Raw genomic sequence first — 24513 nt, forward strand, 5'->3', positions numbered from 1 at the left:
ACACAAGACACCTATCAGGCCAATGAGTGACCATCACTCATAAAAACACTGAAAAGCACAGTGGAAGGGATGTAAAAAGCAAAAAAAAAAAAGCCAAAAGACGATATAGCGCATGCGCAAAACGACTCCCCCTGGCAAACAAAACAAACAATAGCATATCCACACTCTCTTCCAGAGTATAGCTCCCAGCATCCCCTAGACCTGGCCCTTTAGGAGAGAAGGATGATCCAAATGCACTGCTTCCAAGATGCAAGCTTTTTTCTCTTTAGATTTCTTTGAGAGCATCCCAATCCCTGCATATTTCCAATTTCCTATTCCTGGATTGCAACTCCCAGAAATCCTCCAGACAGATAGATAAGATAGATAAAGGTCGGTAGATAGATCAGAGCTGCTGAGAGTTGCAGTGCAAGAATACATAGAGAAGGAAGAATGGGGAGAAAGAGGAAGGGAAAGAAAGGGGAGGAGAAGGAAGGAAGGCTAGGAGAGAAGGAAAGGAAAAAAAGGGAGGGAAGGAAGGAAGGAGAGAGAGAGAGAAAGAGGGAGGGAAGGTTGACTACAGCAACACATGGCAGGTACATCTAGTCACTCATAAAAACACTGAAAAACACAGCAGGGGAGATTTAAAAAGCCAAAAAACAAAAATTACATTATAACCCATGCACAAAACCACACACACACACACACATATGCAAACACACATATACACAAATATACACACACATATATACACACACAAAACGCATATACACAGACTGGGCCACAGCAACACGTGGCAGGGGATGGTTAGTATCTATATAAATAAAAATGTCATGTTCGTTTGTGGGATTAACAGAACTCAAAAACCACTGGACGAATTGACACCAAATTTGGACACAAGTTACTTACTAACCCAAGGAGTGATCATCACTAAAAAAAACCCTGATTTTGTCATTTGGGAGTTATAATTACTGGGATTTATAGTTTACTTACAATCAAAGAGCATTCTGAACTCCATCAGTGGTGAACCAAACGTGGCACACAGGACTCCCATGACCAAGAGAAAACACTAGAAGGGTTTGGTGGGCACTGACCTTGAGTTTGGGAGTTGCAGTTCACCTACATCCAGAGAGCACTGTGGACTCAAACAATGAAAGCTCTAGACATGAATACTCCATATTCCCAAATACGAACACAGAAGGAGTTTGGGGGGAATAGACCATGACATTTGGGAGTTATAGTTGCTGGGATTTATAGTTCACCTACAATCAAAAGGCATTCTGAACCCCACCAATGAAAGAATAGGGTCAAACTTCCCACACAGAACCCTCATGACCAACAGAAAATACTGTGTTTTCTGATTATCTTTGGCAACCCCTCACGCCCCCCAGGTTGGGAAATGCTGCCTTAAGGCCATCCAGTCCAACTCCCTTCACCAGGGCAAGAAAACATAATCAAAGCCCTCCTGACAAAGAGCCATCCAGCCATAGATAGAGATAGATAAATATGATTCACACACACACAGATATAGTATCATAGATGTGAAAGGGACCCCTAAAGAAGGACAATTCTATGTTGCATGTTCCAGAGTAGGCAAACCAATCTCTACATCAACAGTGGTAAAGAAACAACAAGAAATACTACTGTTTACCTACAAACATAAACAAATTAGATATATTAGAAACCATTGCTTTATTTTCCAGATCACCAGACTGGGCCACAGCAATGCGTGGCAGGGGACAGTTAGTATACGATATAATTAAATGGCAAATATTTGGTGACATTTACTGATGCTCAAGCTTTCGACTGGGAGTGCAATCCCAACCTCTCTCTACCCAATGACAAGGGAGTCCTTTCCTTTCTAAAGCTGATAGATCACTCTGTTACAAACAGCTCACTCTCGTTGAAAATAAAACCCACATAAAAACAGAAACAGCACGATAAAAACCATCTAAAGACCAGCACTCAGTCAAAAGCAGCAGAGGTGAAAAACAGACCCCTCAGAGACTGCTAAAAATGTCAGAGAAAATACTAATCGAAGGCACAGCCGATCCTGGTGGATCCATTATTAGTGCCAGGCCAAGGTCAGAACTTGCTGAGGTTTGTCAACATTCGAGTTGTACAAATATAATTCCACTTTAACTGTGATAGCTGCGTCTCATGGAATTCTACAGCAGGTATGGGCCAACTTGGGCCCTTCAGGTGTTTTGGACTCCAACTCCCACAATTCCTAACAGCCTACCTGTGCTGTCGCACGCTGCATAAGACTGTAGACAGGACATAAATTCTGTGTGCCCAACAGGACGCTGGGGCTGCCTCAGATTAAAGGCCCTTGGATTCCCCCAAACAGAGTCTTTAGATTGCTTAAAGGTTCAACAATGTTCTTTATTGATGAAAACAAACAGGTACTTTAAGGCTTTCTTAACAGTCTATTGGCTTTTGCAATCTTGTTCACTGGGAACAAGCACTATCTTCTTAACTGTAATTAACTAATGGGGAAATCCTTAACTTCTAATCTGGGCAGTCTGTACTTGACTCTGTTGGCGTGGAGCCCCTGCACCCGGTACCAACTGCGTCCGGCTTCCGCAAGCGCCCCTTACCAAGCAGAGATTTGTAGACTTCCAGGGGAAAAGAAGGAGTTCAGGTTTCCGTGATGGCTGGCTGAAGTCCTTCAGCAAAGGAGCTGTAAGGCTGTATGATCCTCGGCCAAGCTGTGGGGCTATATCTCCCCGGCCAAGCCGTAGAAGATGAAGCTTTCTACAGGAGCTCTTGGTATTATGTCCTGCATGGAAAGCTTCTCTGTGTGGACTGAACTCAAAAAGGCTCCTATTCCCACCAAAAACCCCAAAAGGGGGCGGGACCAGGGAACCTAACTATAATTGACAGGTGGCTTGCCCTATGATTGCAGCCAAAAGAAGCCACCTATCTGCAGAGTCTCTGAAACTTAGGACTGCAACAAACATTAAAAGCAAAGCAAACAAAATTGGAGCTCCTGGTGCAGTTGTACCAGCACACTACCAGCTGTTAGGAATTGTGGGAGTTGAAGTCCAAAATACCTGGAGGGCCAAAGTTTGCCATGCATGTCCCTACTTACTTACTTTTTTACTTACTTAGGCGATCCCTTGTTGTCTGAGTAGGATAGTCTTCCAGGATCTGTGTACTGGTGGATTAGTAGTTGACTGTGGAGCCCTATTCTTGATCTACATTTTCTCCCACAGTGAGGGCATTGGTTTCCAGGTGGAAGGCGGTCCCGGTTTGGGTTGGCTTGACACACCTTCCTCTTGGCCCGTTTCTCTCTTTCGCCCTCCATTCGTGCCTCTTCAAATTCTACAGCACTGCTGGTCACAGCTGATCTCCAGCCAGGGCTTCCCAGTTCTCAGTGCCTATGCCAGAGTTTTTAAGTTTGGCTTTGAGCCCATCTTTCAATCTCTTTTCCTGTCCTCCAACTTTCCGTTTTTCCATTCTTGACTTCGGAGTACAGCAACTGTTTTGGGAGATGGTGGTCGGGCATGTCCTAGACTCTGCCATTTAAGGAGGGCACTAGAATTCTCAGCCAGAGAGATCTAGTGCAATAATTCCCAAGTTCTAGTCTTCCAGGTGTTCTGGACTTCAACTCCCTCTGGGCTTCTAGGATTAGGACTGGATCTATACTGTCTCATGATGCAGTTCAGTGCAGTATATGACTCTACACCAGGCATGGGCTTATATATCCGAATGAATTCTGTTGCCTCTGGGAAATTGATGTTTCTGTTTAATGTTTGTTTTCATAGGATCATAGAGTTTTCATAGGATCATCCAGTCCAGCCCCATTCTGCCAAGAAGCAGGAAAATTGCATTCAAAGCACCCCCGATAGATGGCCATCCAGGCTCTGTTTAAAAGCCTCCAAAGAAGGAGCCTCCACCACACTCTGGGGCAGAGAGTTCCACTGCTGAACAACACTCACAGTCAGAAAGTTCCTCCTAATGTTCAGATGCAATCTCCTCTCTTGTAGTTTGAAGCCATTGTTCCGCGTCTTAGTCTCCAGGGCAGCAGAAAACAAGCTTGCTCCCTCCTCCCTATGACTTCCACTCACATATTTATACATAGTTATCATGTCTCCTCTCAGCCTTGTCTTCTTCAGGCTAAACATGTCCAGCTCTTTAAGCCGCTCCTCATAGGGCTTGTTCTCTGGATCCTTGATCATTTTAGTTGCCCTCCTTTATGTTGATATCATTTATGTGATAGATTATGCCTTATTTTAATTTTAGATGTTAAGTTATAATTTGTTCTTCCATGTGGGGTTATTATTTTTTGCTTCTATGTGTGCATTGGTTCTTGTATTTAGGCATTGAATATTTGCTTTTTTGTGACTGGAATCCACCCCGAGTCCCTTTGGGGAGATAGGGCAGAATGTAAATAAAGTTTTATTATTTTTATTATTATGTGCAAACTTCAGCCCTCCAGGTGTTTTGGACTTCAACTGCCACAATTCCTAACAGCGGATAGGCTGTTAGGAATTGTAGAAGTTGAAGTCCAAAACACCTGGAGGGCTGAAGTTTGCCTATGCCTGGTCTACACTGCATTGCCCCTGATGGCTCAATGGGTTAAACCCTTGTGCCAGCAGGACTGCTGACCAATGTCCATCTGAACATTAGGAAGAACTTCCTGACTGTGAGAGCTGTTCAGCAGTGGAACTCTCTGCCCCGGAGTGTGGTGGAGGCTCCTTCTTTGGAAGCTTTTAAGCAGAGGCTGGATGGCCATCTGCCAGGGCTGATTTGAATGCAATATTCCTGCTTCTTGGCAGGGGGTTGGACTGGATGGCCCATGAGGTCTCTTCCAACTCTTTGATTCTATGATTCTATGATATCTGGGACCGATATCTGGGTGCCAGCAGGACTGCGATTTGAATCTGGGGAGAGTAGGGTGAGCTCCCATCTGTCAGCTCCAGCTTCCCATGCGGGGACATGAGAGATGCCTCCCATAGGATGGTAAAACATCCAGGCATCCCCTGGGCAATGTCCTTGCAGACGGCCAATTCTCTCGCACCAGAAGCAACTTGCAGTTTCTCAAGTCACTCCTGATACACACACAAAAACTGCACTAAATGCCAGTGTTGATCCAGCCTAAGTGGAGGTAGCTCACCGCATATTTTCTATTCAATACCCAGGAGCACTTCTTTTGTGGCTTAGAATAAGGAGGAACAGCAAAACAATACGGCATACCTCCTTTAAGCATATGATGAGCCTGCGTTACTGCTTCAGAGAACACCAGGCCTGGAAGCACAATAGCCAGCAGAAACAGAGGATTAAAAGATCTATTCCTGGCAATGAAAGAATAACACAGGAGGTGCCAGGAGCAACTCTCTAGGGAGAATACTCCTTCAATTGAGGCTACTAGATTGCGTTTCTGGCCTCTGTTGTTCTCCAGATGGGATAAATCCCAGCCAGTTAAGAGACTGGATTATGTACATCTCACCTCCATTCTCAGACTCTTAGAGGTATACTGGAACAACGAAAGTTGTTCCAGTATACCTCTATGTTGTTTTGAAAATGGTGGTGGTGGCCAGAGATGCCAAGAGAAAAACAGTGAGATTATCTCCTCCAAACAATAAAAGTCTAGGAAGTGTTAAGACTTGACTGACATCCCTATAGAACAGTAGTTCTCAACCTTCCGAATGCCACGACCCCTTAATACGGTTCCTCATGTTGTGGTGACCCCCCAACCATAAAATTATTTTTGTTGCTATTTCATAACTGTAATTTTGATACTGTTATGAATCGTAATGTAAATATCTGATCTGTAAGGTGTAATTTCATTCACTGGACCAAATTTGGCACCAATATGCCCAAATTTAAATACTGGTGGGGTTGGGGGGTTGATTTTGTCATTTGGGAGCTGTAGTTGCTGGGATTTATAGTTCACCTACAATCAAAGAGCATTCCTAACTCCACCAATGATGGAATTGAACCAACCCTGGCAAACAAAACTCCCATGAACAACAGAAAATACTGGAAGGGTTTGGTGGACACTGACCTTGAATTTGGAGTTGTATTTCACCTACATCCAGAGAACACTGTGGACTCAAACAATGAAGGATCTGGACCAAACTTGGCACAAATATTTTGCATATACCCAGTTGTGAACACTGGTGGAGATTGGGGAAAATAGACCTTGACACTTGGGAGTTGTCATTGCTGGGATTTATAGTTCACCTACAATCAAAGAGCATTCTGAACCCCAGCAATGGTAGAATTGGGCCAAAATTCCCACACAGAATCCCCATGACTGACAGAAAACGCTGTGTTTTCTGATGGTCTTTGGCGACCCCTCTGAAACCCCCTCGCGACCCCTCTAGGGGTCCCGACCCCCAGGTTGAGAAACACTGCTATAGAAGACCTAAAACAGAAAGGGAGAAGCACTATGGATTCCTAAAGAACTGGAGCGATAAGGTATCAATGAGCCATAGGTTAACCCTAGATGTTTTCCATTCCACCAGACAGAAAAGATGGCAGTATCAGATTCTGCACGGGTTGCCAAAAGCTCAATCAGACCACGTTTAAAGATTGATATCCTTTGTCAAGGACTGCTAGTATGCTGTGAGGGTTGAATGAAAAGTAATGCCTCTACCTTTGTTACTTGGGTTTGGATGGGAATATTTTAATAAACCAATTGCAGAAATAGTCCTTAGAATGTGCTCTTTAACTACCACTATTCACTTTCCCACATAATCACCAGACAATTGGATACATTTCTGCCAACAATGAACAAGTTTTCTGAAGCCGTCACAGAAGAAGTCGACACTCTGTTTCCGCAACCCATCATGCACAGATCTTCCAATAGCCAAGCAAAACAATTTATTTATCGTGTCAGTGCAACCAGTCTATTATATTGCATTTCTAACATAACAAAGCAAAAAAAAAAAAAACCCAGAAAAATACAAAATTTGTGAGTTTGGTAATTGATTAAATGTCCTTTGACCAGTATCTGGCCACTTGGAGTGCTTTGGTGTTGCTGCAAGAAGGTCCTCCCTTGTGCATGTGGCTGGGCTCAGGTTGCATTGCAGCAGGTGGTCTGTGGTTTGCTCTTCTCCACACTCGCATGTCGTGGATTCCACTTTGTAGCCCCATTTCTGAAGGTTGGCTCTGCATCTCGTGGTGCCAGAGTGCAGTCTGTTCAGTGCCTTCCAAGTCACCCAGTCCTCTGTGTGCCCAGGGGGGAGTCCCTCATTTGGTATCAGCCATTGGTTGAGGTTCTGGGTTTGAGCCTGCCACTTTTGGACTCTCGCTTGCTGAGGTGTTCCAACGAGTGTCTCTGTAGATCATAGAAAACTATTTCTAGATTTAAGTCGTTGACGTGCTGGCTGATACCCAAACAGGGGATGAGCTGGAGATGTCACTGCCTTGGTCCTTTCTGTGTTGGCTGCTACTTCCCGGCGGATGTCAGGTGGTGCAATACCGGTTAAGCGGTGTAATTTCTCCAGTGGTGTAGGGCGCAGGCACCCCGTGATAATGCGGCATGTCTCAAAACAATAATGTGACCCACATGTTCTTGTGAAATGCTGATTATGCTTGAAATTTCTCTCTGAGTGATATGACGTTTATCCTGAATCAATCTGTCAACCTTTTGCTTGTGAAACTCAGTGGTTGCTGTCACAGGACGTCCAACTCTTTGTTTGTCACGCAGGTCAGATGTTCCCACCACAACATCTTTAAACTTACTCGCCCAAAGACGCACAGTACTCACATCAACACAATCACCATAAACAGATTGCATTCTCTGATGAATCTCCTTTGGGATGACATCTTCTGCTGTCAAGAATTCAATGACTGCACGTTGCTTAAGTCACATTGACCAACCATTTGCGTAGGGTTCCATACTTCACACTTTGACAAGACAACTGTTCAATGCTTAGGCTTCCTGCCAAAATGGCACTGTAGAGGAGAGTCTACTGAACAAGCCAGTACCTGCCGCATACCAGTACTGCCATCTCTTGAGGAGTTATGAAGGTGGAGGCATTACTTTTCATTCAACCCTTGTAGATAAATGCTGCGGCTAGCTTGGTCAGTTTGGGCTTTTCCATTGGCTACTGGGAGACAAAAATGGACATGATGGTCCAACTGGAAACTTGCAATCAGATTATTGAAATCCAGAAGGAAGAACTAGAGTTAGAAATTTCAAATATCACTGTGCAGTCTGCTCTTCCAAATACTTTTAAAGGGATGTCCCAGTCCAGAAGCTCACGCATCAGTTAAGGAAACTCAGTTTTTGTGTGTGTCAGGTACTACTTGAGAAACTGCAAGTTGCTTCTTGAGTGAGAGAATTGCTCATCTACAAGGATGTTGCCCAAGGGACACTCAGACGTTTGATGTTTTATCATCCTTGTGGGAGGCTTCTCTCATGTCCCTGCATGGGGAGCTGGAGTTGACAGAGGGAGCTCATCTGTGCTCTCCCTGGATTCGAACCTCCAACCTGTCGGTCTTCAGTCCTGCCAGCACAAGGGTTTAAGCCATTGCACCACTGAGGGCTCCTAGAAGACTCAGTATAAACATGCAATAATCACCAGTACCTCATCTCACAAGCTAGTGAAATGATTCCTTTAATTCTAAAATTATAGTTACATAGTTTACATGTCTGAACAATGCCCGTCTTTGCTACTATTGTTTAGTAACAACACAAACACTTTGAGAGTCCTAAAAGGATGATATTTTGTTAATACTTGGTCAGTTATAAAGAAATCATCATCTCAATAACTATTGTAATGGACTACCATAGCCATAAGGTCAACTCTCTTCCGTGCTAAAGCACCCTTGAGGGACGGGTTTAAATCGCCTCTAAATTCTTTGATAGGCTGCTCCACTAGCAAATAATTCATACTAATGGTCGGAGTGAACTCCCGACCATCAATAATCTAGCTTGCTGTCGACCTATGCAGCCCGAAAGACAGTTGCATCTGTCAAGTAGGAAATTTAAGTACTGCTTTAGCGGGAAGGCTAATGTAACTAATTTAAAGGTAAAGGTAGTCCCCTGACATTAAGTCCAGTCGTAACTGGCTCTGGGGTGTGGTGCTCATCTCCATTTCTAAGCCGAAGAGCCAGCGTTGTCCGTAGACACCTCCAAGGTCATGTGGCCGGCATGACTGCATGGAGCGCTGTTACCTTCCCTTCGGAGCGGTACCTATTGATCTACTCACATTTGCATGTTTTCGAACTGCTAGGTTGGCAGAAGCTAGGGCTGACAGCGGAAGCTCACGCCACTCCCAGGAATCGAACCTGTGACCTTTCGATCAACAAGCTGAGCAGCTCAGTGCTTTAACCCACTGCGCCACCGGGGGCTCCAATGTAACTAATTTATGATTCCATAAAACCTTCCAGCAGTGTGTAGAAGAATGAGGAAGTACTCCATGAAAGGATCCAGTGTCACGAGTGGACGGTGAAGCGGCAGCTCCCCCTGTGGCTGGAAATGAGCATACGCTCATGAAGCCAGAAAGCTGGAATGTTAAATTGCCTCTTTGTCTGTCTATATATGTTGTATGTCTAATGACATTGAATGTTTCCCATGTATATGTGCATTGTAATCAGCCCCGAGTCCCCTGCGGGGTGAGAAGGGTGGAATATAAGTACTGTAAAAAATAAATAAATAAATAAATAAATAAATAAATACTATCAGGAAGTTTATCCTAATGTTATGTTAGAATCTCTTTTCTTGTAATTTGAATCCATTGTTTCAGGTTCTACCCATCTTCTGTATAGTAACCATGTCCAGCAGTTGATGGTGGTTGGTAGTTAAACACCTAACGGTTGGTGGTGGTTAGTACACAGAAAGCTAGGCAGGGTCATGACCGGAAGGGGGGTGATGTTGCAAAAGGTATGGAAGGGGCTAATCTTCCTCCTAGTTCTAAAGGGCAGAGTAATCTGTAAGTAAGAGCTTATAGGTGGCAGCGATAAAGGTGAAGGCCTGCAGAGACAAGATGGAGTTGTCATCAGCTGCATAAATAGAACCTAGCAGAGACTGCTCTTTGGGAGGAAAGTATCTGCCATATTTGGCTGTTGGTGGGGTTTTCTCCAAGTTGTGTGGATGGTGATATCCTGACTTGTTTTGTGAACTCTTGGAACTTTGAAGGACCTTGAACCTTGGTGAGAATCCTGTTACTGCTGTATCTTGTGTGGAATCTTGATGTACCTTGAATCCCTGGACTGACTTTTGACTACGTATTTTGGGTCACCTTTCAACTCTCCGATCATCTGGAGAGGCCCTGCTCACGATCCCACCTGCGTCGCAAGCGCGGTTGGTGGGGACGAGGGACAGGGCCTTCTCTGTGGTAGCTCCCTCGATTCTGGAACTCTCTCCCCAAGGACATCAGACAAGCCCCAATGCTGGCAGTCTTCAGGAAGAGCTTGAAGACGTGGCTGTTCTGGTGTGCCTTTCCAGAATAGGAAGCTCCTAGCATCATGTCCCAAATGCACTTTACTAGAGATTTAAGATTGTCTGCACACCGCACCTACCTCTAAAAACCTATAAAAATGCTGGACCTGTCATGTCCAGCATTTTTAAATTTTATTCATTACATTTGGCCCGGCCTGAGTTTTAAATGCGTCCAGGTGGTACTGTTTTTAATGTTTATTGTTATTGCTTTAATTTTTTTTGTTTGCTTTATGAGTTTTATTGTTGTATTTGTTATGTTGTTGTTTTATTGGGGGCCTTGGCCTTTTGTAAGCCACACCGAGTCCTTCGGGAGATGTTAGCGGGGTATAAATAAAGATAATAATAATAACAACAACAACAACAACAACAACAACTCTGGACCTTTGGAGCAACAGCTTTGGTCTCTTGAACCTTGGACAAATCTTGGCATTTGACTCGTGGACTGCAACCTAGACAACGGTGTACTCTTTCTCCTGAACTGGTGTTTGTAGTACTCTCCTTGTTATAAGTCTTTGCTTTATCTATGGCTGTGTGCTATCTTTATGTTCTGAACTTGGACCTTGAAAACAGCCAAATGAGTAAGTGCTGCTTTAAGTAAAATAGTTTTTGGAGACATGTTGGGTGTTGTTTTTGGTTCACCTCTGCCTGCATACTGGCAGAGCCCCAGATCCTGACACTTTCCAGATATTCAACAATTATGTTCCTGTCTTTACGAAGGCTTTCATGGCCGGAATAACTGGGTTGTTGTAGGTTTTTTTTTGAGCTATATGGCCATGTGTTTTGGGCTATATGGCCTCTGAGGATGCTTGCCAGAGATGCAGGCGAAACGTCTGGAAATTATGCCTCTAGAACATGGCCATATAGCCCAAAAAAAAAAAAAAAACCTACAACAACCCAATGTTCCTGTCATCTCTCAAATGTTTTATTTTACAAGTTAAATATGCCCAGCTCCCTAAGACATTCCCCATAGGGAATAATATCCTGACTTTTTACCATCTTGGCTTACTACTTTTGGACACATTCCAGCTAGCTGATACTCTTCTTGACTATACAGAATATTTAATTTGAACTCTGACCAAAGCAAAACAGAACTGTATTATTACTTCCCTCCATCTGGACATACTCCAGTTGATATTGCCTAAAATTATATTAGTTTTTATAATTTATTTAGGGAGGGGGACAAAATCATGTTGAATAGAGTTAAGCTTCTGGTATTTCAAGATCACTATATCTTTTTGACATATGCTGTTATCAAGCCAGGTGTTATTCATTTTATCTTTGGGTTGTTGTAGGTTTTTTAGGTTGTATGGCCATGTTCTAGAAGCATTCTCTCCTGACGTTTCACCTGCATCTTTCGATGCTTGCCACAGATGCAGGTGAAACATCAGGAGGGAATACTTCTAGAACATGGCCATACAACCCGAAAAACCTACAACAAATCAGTGATTCCAGCTATGAAAGCCTTCGACAATACATTCTATCTTTTGATCATCTGATTTTTCTATGTAATTGGCCTGTCAACCAGCTACAAATAGTATTGCCTACCCACATTTTATGAGTTTCCCTGTAAAAATATCATCGGAGAATAATGTCAAAAGCATTATTCAAATGAAGTTATACTATACTGGCAGCATTTCCCTGATCTACTAAGCTTGCAACTCTGTCAAAAATAATACTATTGGTCTCATGTCACTTGTGTTTGAGAAACCCATTCTGGCTCTGTTGAAGCTGTGCCTCCAATATCTTGCTTTTCAGAAACTTCCATCCATTATGAAGTACTTTATCCCACCCTCCCCCCTTTCAGTTTTTTCCTAAGTTTACTGAAGTCAGTTTTGTTAAAGCCTACAGTGCATGTATGACTATGCTTTACATCCCCTTTCTGCTATATAACAAACTCTTCAAGAACATGATCACTCCCAGCTAAGGATCCCACTAAATCCACCCCACTTACTAGGTCAAACACTGTTGGTTGGGATCAGATATAATATAGCTCAGTATTTCTCAGCCTTCCTAATGCCCCAACCCCTTAATACAATTTCTGATGTTGTGGTGACCCCCAACCATAACATTATTTTTGTTGTGACTTCATAACTCTAATTCTGCTACTGTTATGAATCGTAATGTAAATATATAATATGCAGGATGTATTTTCATTAACTGGACCAAATTCGGCACAAATACCTGATATGTCCAAATTTGAATACTGGTGGGGTTGGCGGGGGATTGATTTTGTCATTTGGGAGTTGTAGTTGCTGGGATTTATAGTTCAGCTACTATCAAAGAGCATTCCGAACTCCACCAATGATGGAATTGAACCAAACTTGACACACAGAACTCCCATGACCAACAGAAAACACTGGAAGGGTTTGGTGGGCATTGACCTTGAGTTTTGGAGTTGTAGTTCACCTACATCCAGAGAGCATTGTGGACTCAAACAACGGTGGATCTGGACCAAACTTGGCACGAATACTCAATATGCCCAAATGTGAACACTGGTGGAATTTGGGGAAAATAGACTTTGGCATTTGAAAGTTGTAGTTGCTGGGATTTATAGTTCACTTACAATCAAAGAGCATTCTGAATCCCATCAATGATAGAACTGGGCCAAACATTCCATACAGAATCCTCTTGACCAACAGAAGATACTGTGTTTAATTATGGTCTTTGGCGACCCCTCTGACACCCCTTCACGACCCCCCACAGGGGTCCCAACCCCCAGGTTGAGAAACACTGATATAGCTGATCCCCTGGTTGCCTCTGCCACTTCTGCGCCATAGACAGCAAGAAAACTCAACCTAAACACTTGAAGTCATCATTGTACACTGAAGGATTCCAATGCTTTCACATCCAACAACCGTATGCAAGAGGTCAACAGAGATGCAACTGCTGCATACCCCGTCTCCACTCTCTCTACCCTTGGACAATGGAAACACTAATAGTATCTGGCAAGTGGGAGCAGGACACCAAATCTGGGTAATGGCCTACCCAATAACTGACATGTGTTGTTCACCTGGGCTTACAGTATCACCTTCCTCTAAGCTGAACAGTCGAATATTCCTCATTTTTATCCTGTAGCATGGACTAAAATATGGTGCATGCACCAAGGTTACCCAGTGAGCTGTATGGATTTGTAGACATATATGGACATTATATCACACCCACAGTTACCTATGGCTGAGAACAACATGGAATAAAAGTAAATGAAAGCCACTATAGCAGGCATGGGCAAACTTCAGCCCTCCAGGTGTTTTGGACTTCAACTTCCACAATTCCTAACAGTCTACCAGCGGTTAGGAATTGTGGGAGTTGGAGGCCAAAGCACCTGGAGGTCTGAAGTTTGCCCATGCCTGGACTATAGTAATTTTGGGATTGTCTACACTATCAGAACAATGCATTTTCAATTCATGTTATTCTGCCCTGGAGCTGCCCCAGATTCACCTATCTGTAATATACCTCATTAAAATGGTGTTGATGGCTATATTCCAAATTCCACAATATCTGCTTTGAACTGGGTTATCTGAGTCCCAGCCTGTCTTCTGGGATATAGGGCTATGTGGAAGGGTCCCTGGAGACTAGGGCGCGGAGCAATGGCTTCAAACTACAGGAAAGGAGATTCCGCCTGAACATTAGGAAGAACTTTCTCACTGTGAGAGCTGTTCAGCAGTGGAACTCTCTGCCCTGGAGTGTGGTGGAGGCGCCTTCTTTGGAGTTTTTTAAACAGAAACTGGATGGCCATCTGTCAAGGGTGCTTGGAATGTGATTTTCCTGCTTCTTGGAAGGGGGTTAGACTGGATGGCCCACAAAGTCTCTTCCAAATCTACAAGGGTTGAATGAAAAGTAACGCCTCCACCTTCATAACTCCTCAATAGATGGCAGTACTGGTATACGGCAGGTACTGGCTTGTTCAGTAAACTCTCCTCTACAGTTCCATTTTGGCGGGAAGCCTTAGAATTGAATAATTGTGTTGTTAAAGTGCAAAACATGGAACCCTGTGCAGATGGTCGGTCAATGCAGCTTAAGCAACGTGCAGTCATTGAAGTCTTGACAGCAGAAAGTGTCATCCCAAAGGGGATTCATCAGAGAATGCAAGCTGTTTATGCTGATTGTGTTGATGTGAGTACTATGCGTCATTGGGCAATTCAGTTTAAAGATGTTGAGGTGACACCTTCCGCTGTCAAGAATTCAATGACTGCACGTTGCTTAAGCCGCATTGACCGACCATCTGCACAGGGTTCCATACTTTGCACTTTAACAACACAACTGTTCAATGCTAAGCCTTCCCGCCAAAATGGAACTGTAGAGGAGAGTCTACTGAACAAGCCAGTACCTGCCGCATGCCAGTACTGCCATCTATTGAGGAGTTACGAAGGTGGAGGCATTACTTTTCATTCAACTCTCATAGGATTCTATGATTCCCCAAAGTAATTTGCCATGATTTTCTTTCTGCTTGGATCCATTTCTGCTGCTGCCTTTCCAGGAAAGTGTTTCCCGGCAGAGCCCTGTTAGTGAAATCGCTTGCTCCGATGTCAGAGTGAGGGGCCCAACTACAGGTAGTCCCCAAGTTAGGATTGTTCTGAAGTTGATCAAAGGTGAGGAAAGAGCCAAATCAAACACCTCATTGTTGATCTAATGGCTGAGGACCTTGGTTTATCTATCTATCTATCTATCTATCTATCTATCTATCTATCTATCTATCTATCTACCTACTATATTTGTATAGTAAGCCCTTCTCAGCCCTTAGGCGACTCAGGGTGGTTCAAAATTAAAACATTGTCCCATCTCATCGTCCAGTCGTTCCAATTCCTATGTCTTTTACCTATGCATTTTCAAAAGCTTGCTCAAGCAACCAAATCTTGACTCTCTTCTGAAATGTTAAGAGGGAGGGGGCCGATCTAATGTCCTCAGGAAGAGTGTTCCATAGCCAAGGGGCCACCACTGAGAAGGCCCTGTCTCTCGTCTCCACCAAACGTGTTTGTGACACAGGCGGGATCGAGAGCAGGGCCTCCCCGGACAATCCTAGGAGGTAAAGTCCTAACCCTAATCCTAACTCTTCCCTCACTCTACTATTTTCCACCACAATTATTTCACAATTATTCCGAACAGATGATCTATGCAGTTCTTTCAAAGCCTGTGGCATAAACAACTCACAGCGGAAACTTTTCCCCCTTCGAAACTGTGACTGGGATCAGCTCATGGAGACTCTGATATTCTTTATTTACAAACATGAAAAAGAATCTTAATGGATTAAGAAAACATGAAAAAGAATCTTAATGTGTACAAAATGCACATTACAGTAAGTATTACTGGAAAATTTTTAAAATTTGGATGTTTGCTACCTAACAATCTACCTCAGCTCACTCCCTTAAGGCCACTCAGATCTAGATGGACACATGCAACAAAGCACAGCAAAAGCCTTCAATTTTCCTAGTTATTGCACAAAAAAAGAGGTTTGGTAGGAACAGGAAATAATCCTGCCAAAAGCTTTCCAGACTCAACACCTGTCATTCATTCAAAGTTTTGAAAATGCTCAAGGAAATACATTGGAAAGGAGGACCAATAAAAGCTACTTAAAGTATTTGAAAAACTAGCGCACTATCAGGCATGACCACACAAGAGACAGTTCACACCGAATCTATATAGAACAGTGGTTCTCAATCTTCCTAATGCCGTGGCCCCTTAATACAGTTCCTCATGTCGTGGTGACCCCCAACCATAACATTATTTCCGTTGCTACTTCATAATTGTCATTTTCCTATTGTTGTGAATCATAATGTAAATATCTGAGATGCAGGATGTATTTTCATTCACTAGACCAATTTTGGCACAAATACTCAATACGCCCAAATTTAAATATTGGTGGAGTTGGGGGGAGAATGAGTTTGTCATTTGGGGGTTGTAGTTCCTGGGATTTGTAGTTCACCTATAATCAAAGAGCATTCTGAACTCCACCGAAGATGGAATTGAACCAAACTTGGCAAACAGAACTCCCACGATCAACAGAAAATACTGGAAGGGTTTGGTGGGCATTGACCTTGAGTTTTGGAGTTGTAGTTCACCTACATCCAGAAAGCACTGTGGACCCAAACAGTGATGGATCTGGACACAACTTGGCACAAATACTCAACATGTCAAAATGTGAATGTGACGGCACGTCAGGCCCCACTTATAAAATGTACAGTTGAATTGTTTGGTTATCTATAGCTGTCAATCAATGTTATTTTGCATTGGTTGAATTGCCTCCCCTGCTCAATTGTTTGACTCCACCCGTTCCTGGAGAAGAGGGCAGGGCTTTCTTTTCATTCTACCATCAAACATCTCAGCAGATGGATGTGAGAAAGGCTTAGCTCCAAAAGCCCCCAGTTAAGTCATCTCTCTTCACCAATTCTCAAGTTTGTACTCTTAAGATTCATTCTTCATATCCAGCTCACCTGGACGATGTTGCGGAATCTTAAGCGCCCTCAAACCAGTCCTCTGGCATCAAGAGGAAGACTTTGGCCTTCAATATAGGTCATTGGACTGGGGTTGCGAATGCTCAGGCTTTCGCAGCCATTGAGAAAGAGGGAACTTGGAAAGCTTCTCAGCTGCAAAACTCCTTGGACCCAAGACTCCAAAGACTGTAACGTATGTTTTCTTTACCCCTTTTGAATATCAAGTTTATTTATAGTTCACCTACAATCAAGGAGCATTCGGAACCCCACCAATGATAAAATTAGGCCAAACTTCCCACACAGAACCCCCACGTCTAACAGAAAACATTGTATATTCTGATGGTCTTTGGGGACCCCTCTGACACCCCCTCGCGACCCCCCCCCCGGGTTAAGAAACACTGACTTAGGCAGTGAATTCTTGGAAATAGAGTCCAAAAAGGGACTTTTCTGAAGTCTGATATTTATTGATAAGATTGTGGCTAGATGCAAAAATTTATAATCCTTGAGATAATGCTCCGGGAGAAGAGGCAGAAAGAATTCAAGATCCCTAGAGGTACTATATTGTGAAAATAGGGAGAAGAGTTTCTCAAATTCCCAATGATGGATTGTTTGGCCAGTTAATGCAAAATGCATTGCTTTTCTGGGCCTGAGTCCAGAAAACACTTTTCAAGATCACTCCCACTACTTCATTCTACTACTTTAAGCAGTTGCACTGAACTTCCGTACTATAATAAATTGGATAAGAATAAAATACGGGTTGAGTCTCCCTTTTCCCTGAAATCCAAAAGACTTCAACAACAAAAACTTTTTGCTGATGCCTCTATTTCCACCTTTGAGGAAAGGGGGCTAGTTACACATCCTACTCAAGGAGCTGTCAGTCAACCAGTGACAGAAATTGGAGAGGGAAAAGGGAACCTCTATATATATGGTTTTGCGCATGTGTTGTAATGTATTTTTGGGGGGGGGGGGGTGGTTGGCTTTTTAAGTCAGTGTTTTTATGAGTGATGGTCTCTTGTTGGCCTGATAGGTGTCTTGTGTCCAAATTTGGTGTCAATTCCCCCAGTGGTTTTTGAGTTCTGTTAATCCCACAAATGAACATTACATTTTTATTTAGATAGATTGCTTTACAATGTTATGATCAATATATGTACATACAATATATTTTAATTATTATTATAGTACTGTATTAGTATTATATATTACTATATTGTACTATACCACTATACTGCAATATTATTTATAATATTGATATATATATATATATATATATATATATATATAGTATTATTATTATTATTATTATTATTATTATATTGTATTACATTATAATATTATTATCAATATTATATGTATATACTATACAATATATTGTACAATGTCCTGCTCTCCTTTCCCTAGCCATGTCCTTGAACTGGGGAGATGAAATAACGACCTGTGCATCAAGGCCCTTTATCTTTCTACCCATAGCTTTGTCATCTTGTGTCTACCCATAGCTTTGTCATCTCCTGCAGGCTATGCCTTGCATTGTCCATAGTTCCCACATTGACCAAAAGCAAGGTGAAGTGGTCTGAGGGCTTGACAAGCCTTATCAGTCTGTTACATCACAAAGTTTTGCTCCATGTTGACAGCACACCTGTGAGGTCCACAAACCACTTCTTCCATACCTCTCATCAGAGAATCCTCTATCACCACCACAAGTCCAGGGCACCTGCACACTCCCTGAGGACTATCACTGTTGCACTTCGTGTTGTTCGACATCATCACCAATGCTGGAGAGAACATTTAATTGATTCACAGAACGATTCCTGGTCCTTCTATGTGTCACTTCCCTCCAAGTGTTTGTGAAGTGGTCTCCTCCTCAGAGACATTCCTTAAGTGTTTCTCCTCCAAGACAGTCTACTCTGCAGTGTTCAAGACAACCTCCTCCTCCTACGTTGGAGTCTGTCTACATGAGCCTCAAGCTGATTGACCTTCTCTTCCAAGAGGGTCACCAACTTGCACTTGGTGCAAGTATAGCTATTCTCCACCTTCAGGTGAAAATAAAAAAGCTACTGCAACTGTTGCAGGTAGTCACCTCACCATTTATTTTGACCAGCCTTAGGTAGGAAATGGACCAAAACTATGGGCCTCCGACAAGTACAGAATGATTCCTGGTCCTTCTACTTCTATGTGTGTCACTTCCCTCCAAGTGTTGGTAAAGTGGTCTCCTCCCTAGAGATGTTCCTTGTTTGTTTCTCCTCCAAGACAGTCTACTCTGCAGTGTTCAAGACAACCTCCTCCTCCTACGTTGGAGTCTGGCTACATGGGCCTCAAGCTGATGGACCTTCACTTCCAAGAGGGCCACCAAATTGCACTTGTTGAAAGTATGGATTAGCTAACCAAACACAGAATGATTCCTGGTCATTCTACCTCTATGTGTCACTTCCCGCCAAGTGTTGGCAAAGTGGTCTCCTCCCTAGAGATGTTCCTTGTTTGTTTCTCTTCCAAGACAGTCTACTCTGCAGTGTTCAAGACAACCTCCTCCTCCTACGTTGAAGTCTGGCTACATGGGCCTCAAGCTGATGGACCTTCTCTTCCAAGAGGGTCACTAACTTGCACTTGTTGCACTTGTTATCCTCCACCTTCAGGAGAAAATAAAGAGATACTGCAACTGCTGCAGGTAGTCACCTCACCAGTCTTAGGTAGGAAATGGTCCAAAACTATGGGCCTCCGACACAAACGCTCCTGCTAAACATGCATCAAAAACACCCATGTTGGTCTCGCCTGTCCACCACAACCAAAGTCAGAACTCATTTTGGGTGAAGTTGGAGTCAGTAGAAACATGCCAACTTGCATTCAAGTTTTGAAATCCATGAAAGTCGGAGGAATACTGAGTGGAGAAGGCACTACCCTCCAGATGTTCAGACCTCATAACTTCTGGGGATGCCTGCCATAGATGTGGATGAAATGTCAGGAGAGAATGCTTCTGGAACATGGCCATACAGCCCAGAAAAGTCACAGCAACCCATACCCTTTCCATACAGCTGAATAAAATCCTACATGATCTGTTTTGAAATGGGGATATATGGTAGTGTGGACTCAGGGCCCTTCCACACAGCCCTATATCCCAGAATATCAAAGCAGGAAATCCCACATTATCTGAATGTGGACTCAGATGACCCAGTTCAAAGCAGATATTGTGGGATTTCCTGCCTTAATTGATATAAGACTGTGTGAAAGGGTCCTCAGATAACCCAGGGCCCTTCCACACAGCCCGATATCCCAGAATATCAAGGCAGGAGATCCCACATTATCTCAGTGTGGACTCAGATAACCCTGTTCAAAACAGATATTGTGGGATTGGGTTGTTGTAGGTTTTTTCGGGTTATATGCAGTGATGGGCAACCTTTTGAGCTTGGTGTGTCAAAATTTGCCAAAAACCTGACCATAACTTGGGTGGGGTGTCAACTTCGAGAAAAAATAAACGTAATTTTGCAATATTTATAGTTTAAATAAGAAAAATGTATATTCCATGCTGAGTTATGGAGTGAACAATGCTCAAACGTGCAGGTGTTAAATTTGTAGAGCCTTTTACAAATTTAAGGATGGAATTAGATTGGCTCTTATAAGGTGTATTTCTCTGTGGCCGCGTGTCATCAAAAATAGCCATGTGTGTCAGTGCTGACACGCGTGTCATAGGTTCACCATCACGGTTCTAGAGGCATTCTCTCCTGACGTTTTGCCTGCATCTATGGCAAGCATCCTCTGGCGAAATGTCAGGAGAGAATGCCTCTAGAACATGGCCACATGCACAATGGGGGACCTTCTTGCAGCAACACAAGAGGCACTCCAAGTGGCCAGCTATTTGGTCAAAGGACATTTAATAGATATTTAATACCAAGCCTGCAAACTTTGTGTTTTGTTTGCTTGTTTGTTTTTAATGCACTTCAACTGTTTTGGTCCACTCCTCCAAGCAGGAGGAAGGGAAGAGAGGCCTTTCTCTTAAATTCTGCAAAGGGAGGAAGAGAAGGAAAGGATACCCTCCTATCTTCTTCCAAAGGAAGAGGATGTTGGGAGTAGGAGGAGGAGAAGGAAGAGGAGGATGAGGAAGGGAAGAGGAGGCCTTCTTCCCAAAATCTGCAAAGGGAAGGAGAGAAGGAAGGAAGGGGATGCCCTCTTCTCTTCTTCCAAAGGAGGAGGATAGGAGGAATAGGAAGAAAGGGAGGAAGGAGGATGAGGAGAAGGAAGAGGAAGAAGAGGAAGGGAAGAGGAGGCCTTCCTCCCAAAATCTGCAAAGGGGAGAAGGAAGGAAGGGGATGCCCTCTTCTCTTCTTCCAAAGGAGGAGGATAGGAGGAATAGGAAGAAAGGGACGAAGGAGGATGAGGAGAAGGAAGAGGAAGAAGAGGAAGGGAAGAGGAGGCCTTCTTCCCAAAATCTGCAAAGGGAAGGAGAGAAGGAAGGAAGGAAGGGGATGCCCTCTTCTCTTCTTCCAAAGGAGGAGGATAGGAGGAATAGGAAGAAAGGGATGAAGGAGGATGAGGAGAAGGAAGAGGAAGAAGAGGAAGGGAAGAGGAGGCCTTCCTCCCAAAATCTGCAAAGGGAAGGAGAGAAGGAAGGAAAGGGATGCCCTCTTCTCTTCTTCCAAAGGAGGAGGATAGGAGGAATAGGAAGAAAGGGAGGAAGGAGGATGAGGAGAAGGAAGAGGAAGGGAAGAGGAGGCCTTCCTCCCAAAATCTGCAAAGGGAAGGAGAGAAGGAAGGAAGGGGGTGCCCTCTTCTCTTCTTCCAAAGGAGGAGGATAGGAGGAATAGGAAGAAAGGGAGGAAGGAGGATGAGGAGAAGGAAGAGGAAGAAGAGGAAGGGAAGAGGAGGCCTTCCTCCCAAAATCTGCAAAGGGAAGGAGAGAAGGAAGGGGATGCCCTCTTCTCTTCTTCCAAAGGAGGAGGATAGGAGGAATAGGAAGAAAGGGAGGAAGGAGGATGAGGAGAAGGAAGAGGAAGAAGAGGAAGGGAAGAGGAGGCCTTCCTCCCAAAATCTGCAAAGGGAAGGCGAGAAGGAAGGAGGGGGATGCCCTCTTCTCTTCTTCCAAAGGAGGAGGATAGGAGGAATAGGAAGAAAGGGAGGAAGGAGGATGAGGAGAAGGAAGAGGAAGAAGAGGAAGGGAAGAGGAGGACTTCCTCCCAAAATCTGCAAAGGGAAGGAGAGAAGGAAGGAAGGGGATGCCTTCTTCTCTTCTTCCAAAGGAGGAGGATAGGAGGAATAGGAAGAAAGGGACGAAGGAGGATGAGGAGAAGAGGAAGGGAAGAGGAAGCCTTCCTCCCAAAATCTGCAAAGGGAAGGAGAGAAGGAAGGGGATGCCCTCTTCTCTTCTTCCAAAGGAGGAGGATAGGAGGAATAGGAAGAAAGGGAGGAAGGAGGATGAGGAGAAGGAAGAGGAAGAAGAGGAAGGGAAGAGGAGGCCTTCCTCCCAAAATCTGAAAAGGGAAGGAGAGAAGGAAGGAAGGGGATGCCCTCTTCTCTTCTTCCAAAGGAGGAGGATAGGAGGAATAGGAAGAAAGGGAGGAAGGAAGATGAGGAGAAGGAAGAGGAAGAGAAGAGGCCTTCCTCCCAAAATCTGCAAAGGGAAGGAGAGAAGGAAGGATAAATAAATAAATGGCCATATAGCCCGAAAAAACCTACAACAACCCAGTGATTCCAGCCATGAAAGCCTTTGACAATATATGGTGGGATTTTCTGCCTTGATATTCTGGGATAGAAGGCTGTGTGGAAGGGCCTTGACTCTGCTTAGCTACCAAGATCAATGGAGTCCCTGAGCAAGGGCTTTGCTATCCATAGGCCACAAGCACATCCAGACAGTGGGAGCCTTTCCACAGAATATCAAGGCAGGAAATCCCACAATATCTGCTTTGAATTGGGTTATCTGAGTCCACTCTGCTATATATCCCAGTTCAAAGCAGATCATGTGGGGTTTTGTTCATCTGTGGGGAAGGGGCCTGGGTGATCTGGTTCCACACTCAGATAATGTGGGTTCTCCCTTTTCCTTTCTTCCTTGGGCTCCATTGAGCAGGAGAAAGGGGAAGCAGCTGCCTTGCCTCTGCCCAGCCCCTCCCCCTCCTCCCCCTTTGGTTTTGGGAGGAGGGAAGATGGGGGGGGGGGGCTGAGTTTTCACTGGGGAGGTTCACATCTCTCTCTCTGTGTCTTCCTATTCACCAGCATCATTGTCATGCACAAGCACCCCCTCATTCAGAAGAATAACACTCGAGGTCTTCCCCACCCTCTGTGCCAAAAAGGGGGCGTCAAGAGGAAGAGGGAGGGGGGAATATGAGGAGGTGGGGGCCAGATCCAAGCCAAGGAAGGGCCTTGGCTTGGATCTGGACCAGATGTGCTCCAAATTGGAGTCGGGTGGGGAAAAAGCAAGGGAGAAAGGAGAAGGAAGGAAGGGAGAAGTGGGGGGGGGGGGTGACCTCCCTTTCCTGACCCTCCCCATCCAGGAAAATCAGCCGAGAAGGCCCCTTTTTGGACTCACCCGGGCCGGCCAGTGCGGGTAGCCTTTCATTTTGGCGAAGACGAGATCTCCGGCTTTGTATTCGCGGGGCCTGGGGCGAGCCATGGGGGCGGCGTGGCCCTCCCCGACCCCCGGCAGGGCGGCGAGGAAGAAGGGGAGGAAGAGGAAGGAGAGCGAGAGGAGGAGGCCTTCCTCCCAAACTCTGCAAAGGGAGGGAGAGAAGGAAGGAAGGGGATGCCCTCTTCCCTGCTTCCAAAGGAGGAGGATGCTGGGGATGAGGAAAAGGGAGAAAGGGAGGGAAGAGGAGGAGGAGCAGAAGAAAGAGGAGGAAGAGGAAGGGAAGAGGAGGACTTCCTCCCAAACTGTGCAAAGGGAGGGAGAGAAGGAAAGGAGGAAGGAAGGAAGGGGATGCCCTCTTCCCTGTTTCCAAAGGAGGAGGATGCTGGGGATGAGGAAAAGGGAGAAAGGGAGGGAGGGAAGAGGAGGAGGAGGAGCAGAAGAAAGAGGAGGAAGAGGAAGGGAAGAGGAGGACTTCCTCCCAAACTCAGCAAAGGGAAGGAGAGAAGGAAGGAAAAGGAGACCCTCTTCCCTGTTTCCAAAGGAGGAGGATGCTGGGGATGAGGAATAGGGAGGGAGGGAAGAGGAGGAGCAGAAGAAAGAGGAGGAAGAGGAAGGGAAGAGGAGGACTTCCTCCCAAACTCAGCAAAGGGAGGGAGAGAAGGAAGGAAGAGGAGACCCTCTTCCCTGTTTCCAAAGGAGGAGGATGCTGGTGATGAGGAATAGGGAGGGAAGGAAGAGGAGGAGCAGAAGAAAGAGGAGGAAGAGGAAGGGAAGAGGGGGACTTCCTCCCAAACTCTGCAAAGGGAAGGAGATAAGGAAGGAAGGGGATACTCTCTTCCCTGCTTCCAAAGGAGGATGATGCTGGGGATGAGGAACAGGAAGAAAGGGATGGAGGAGGCGGAAAAGGAAGAGAAGAGGAAGGGAAGAGGAGAAGGAAGAGGAAGGGAAGAGGAGGCCTTCCTCCAAAGGAGGAGGATGGTGAGGAGGAATAGGAAGAAAGGGAGGGAGGAGGAAGAGCAAGGGAAGAGGAGGCCTTCCTCCCAAACTCTGCAAAAGGAGGGAGAAAAGGAAAGAAGGAAGGAAGGGGATACCCTCTGCCCTGCTTCCAAAGGAGGAGGATGCTGGTGATGAGGAATAGGAAGAAAGGGAGGGAGGAGGAGGAG

General features: G+C 44.7%; 1 protein-coding gene across 1 annotated transcript in view; it reads right to left on the reverse strand.

Moving 5' to 3' along the window:
- HDGFL3 (HDGF like 3) overlaps positions 1 to 23569 on the reverse strand; it is a 43292-nt gene extending 19723 nt beyond the window's left edge. Inside the window, exon 1 of the mRNA XM_060755213.2 lies at positions 23312 to 23569. Coding sequence (XP_060611196.1) covers positions 23312 to 23395 — 84 coding nt within the window. The 5' untranslated portion in view covers positions 23396 to 23569. The remainder of the gene's footprint in view (positions 1 to 23311) is intronic.
- Positions 23570 to 24513: the final 944 nt, after the last annotated feature.

Source organism: Anolis sagrei, chromosome 9 (genome assembly GCF_037176765.1).
Source record: "Anolis sagrei isolate rAnoSag1 chromosome 9, rAnoSag1.mat, whole genome shotgun sequence".
Lineage (NCBI taxonomy): Eukaryota > Metazoa > Chordata > Lepidosauria > Squamata > Dactyloidae > Anolis > Anolis sagrei.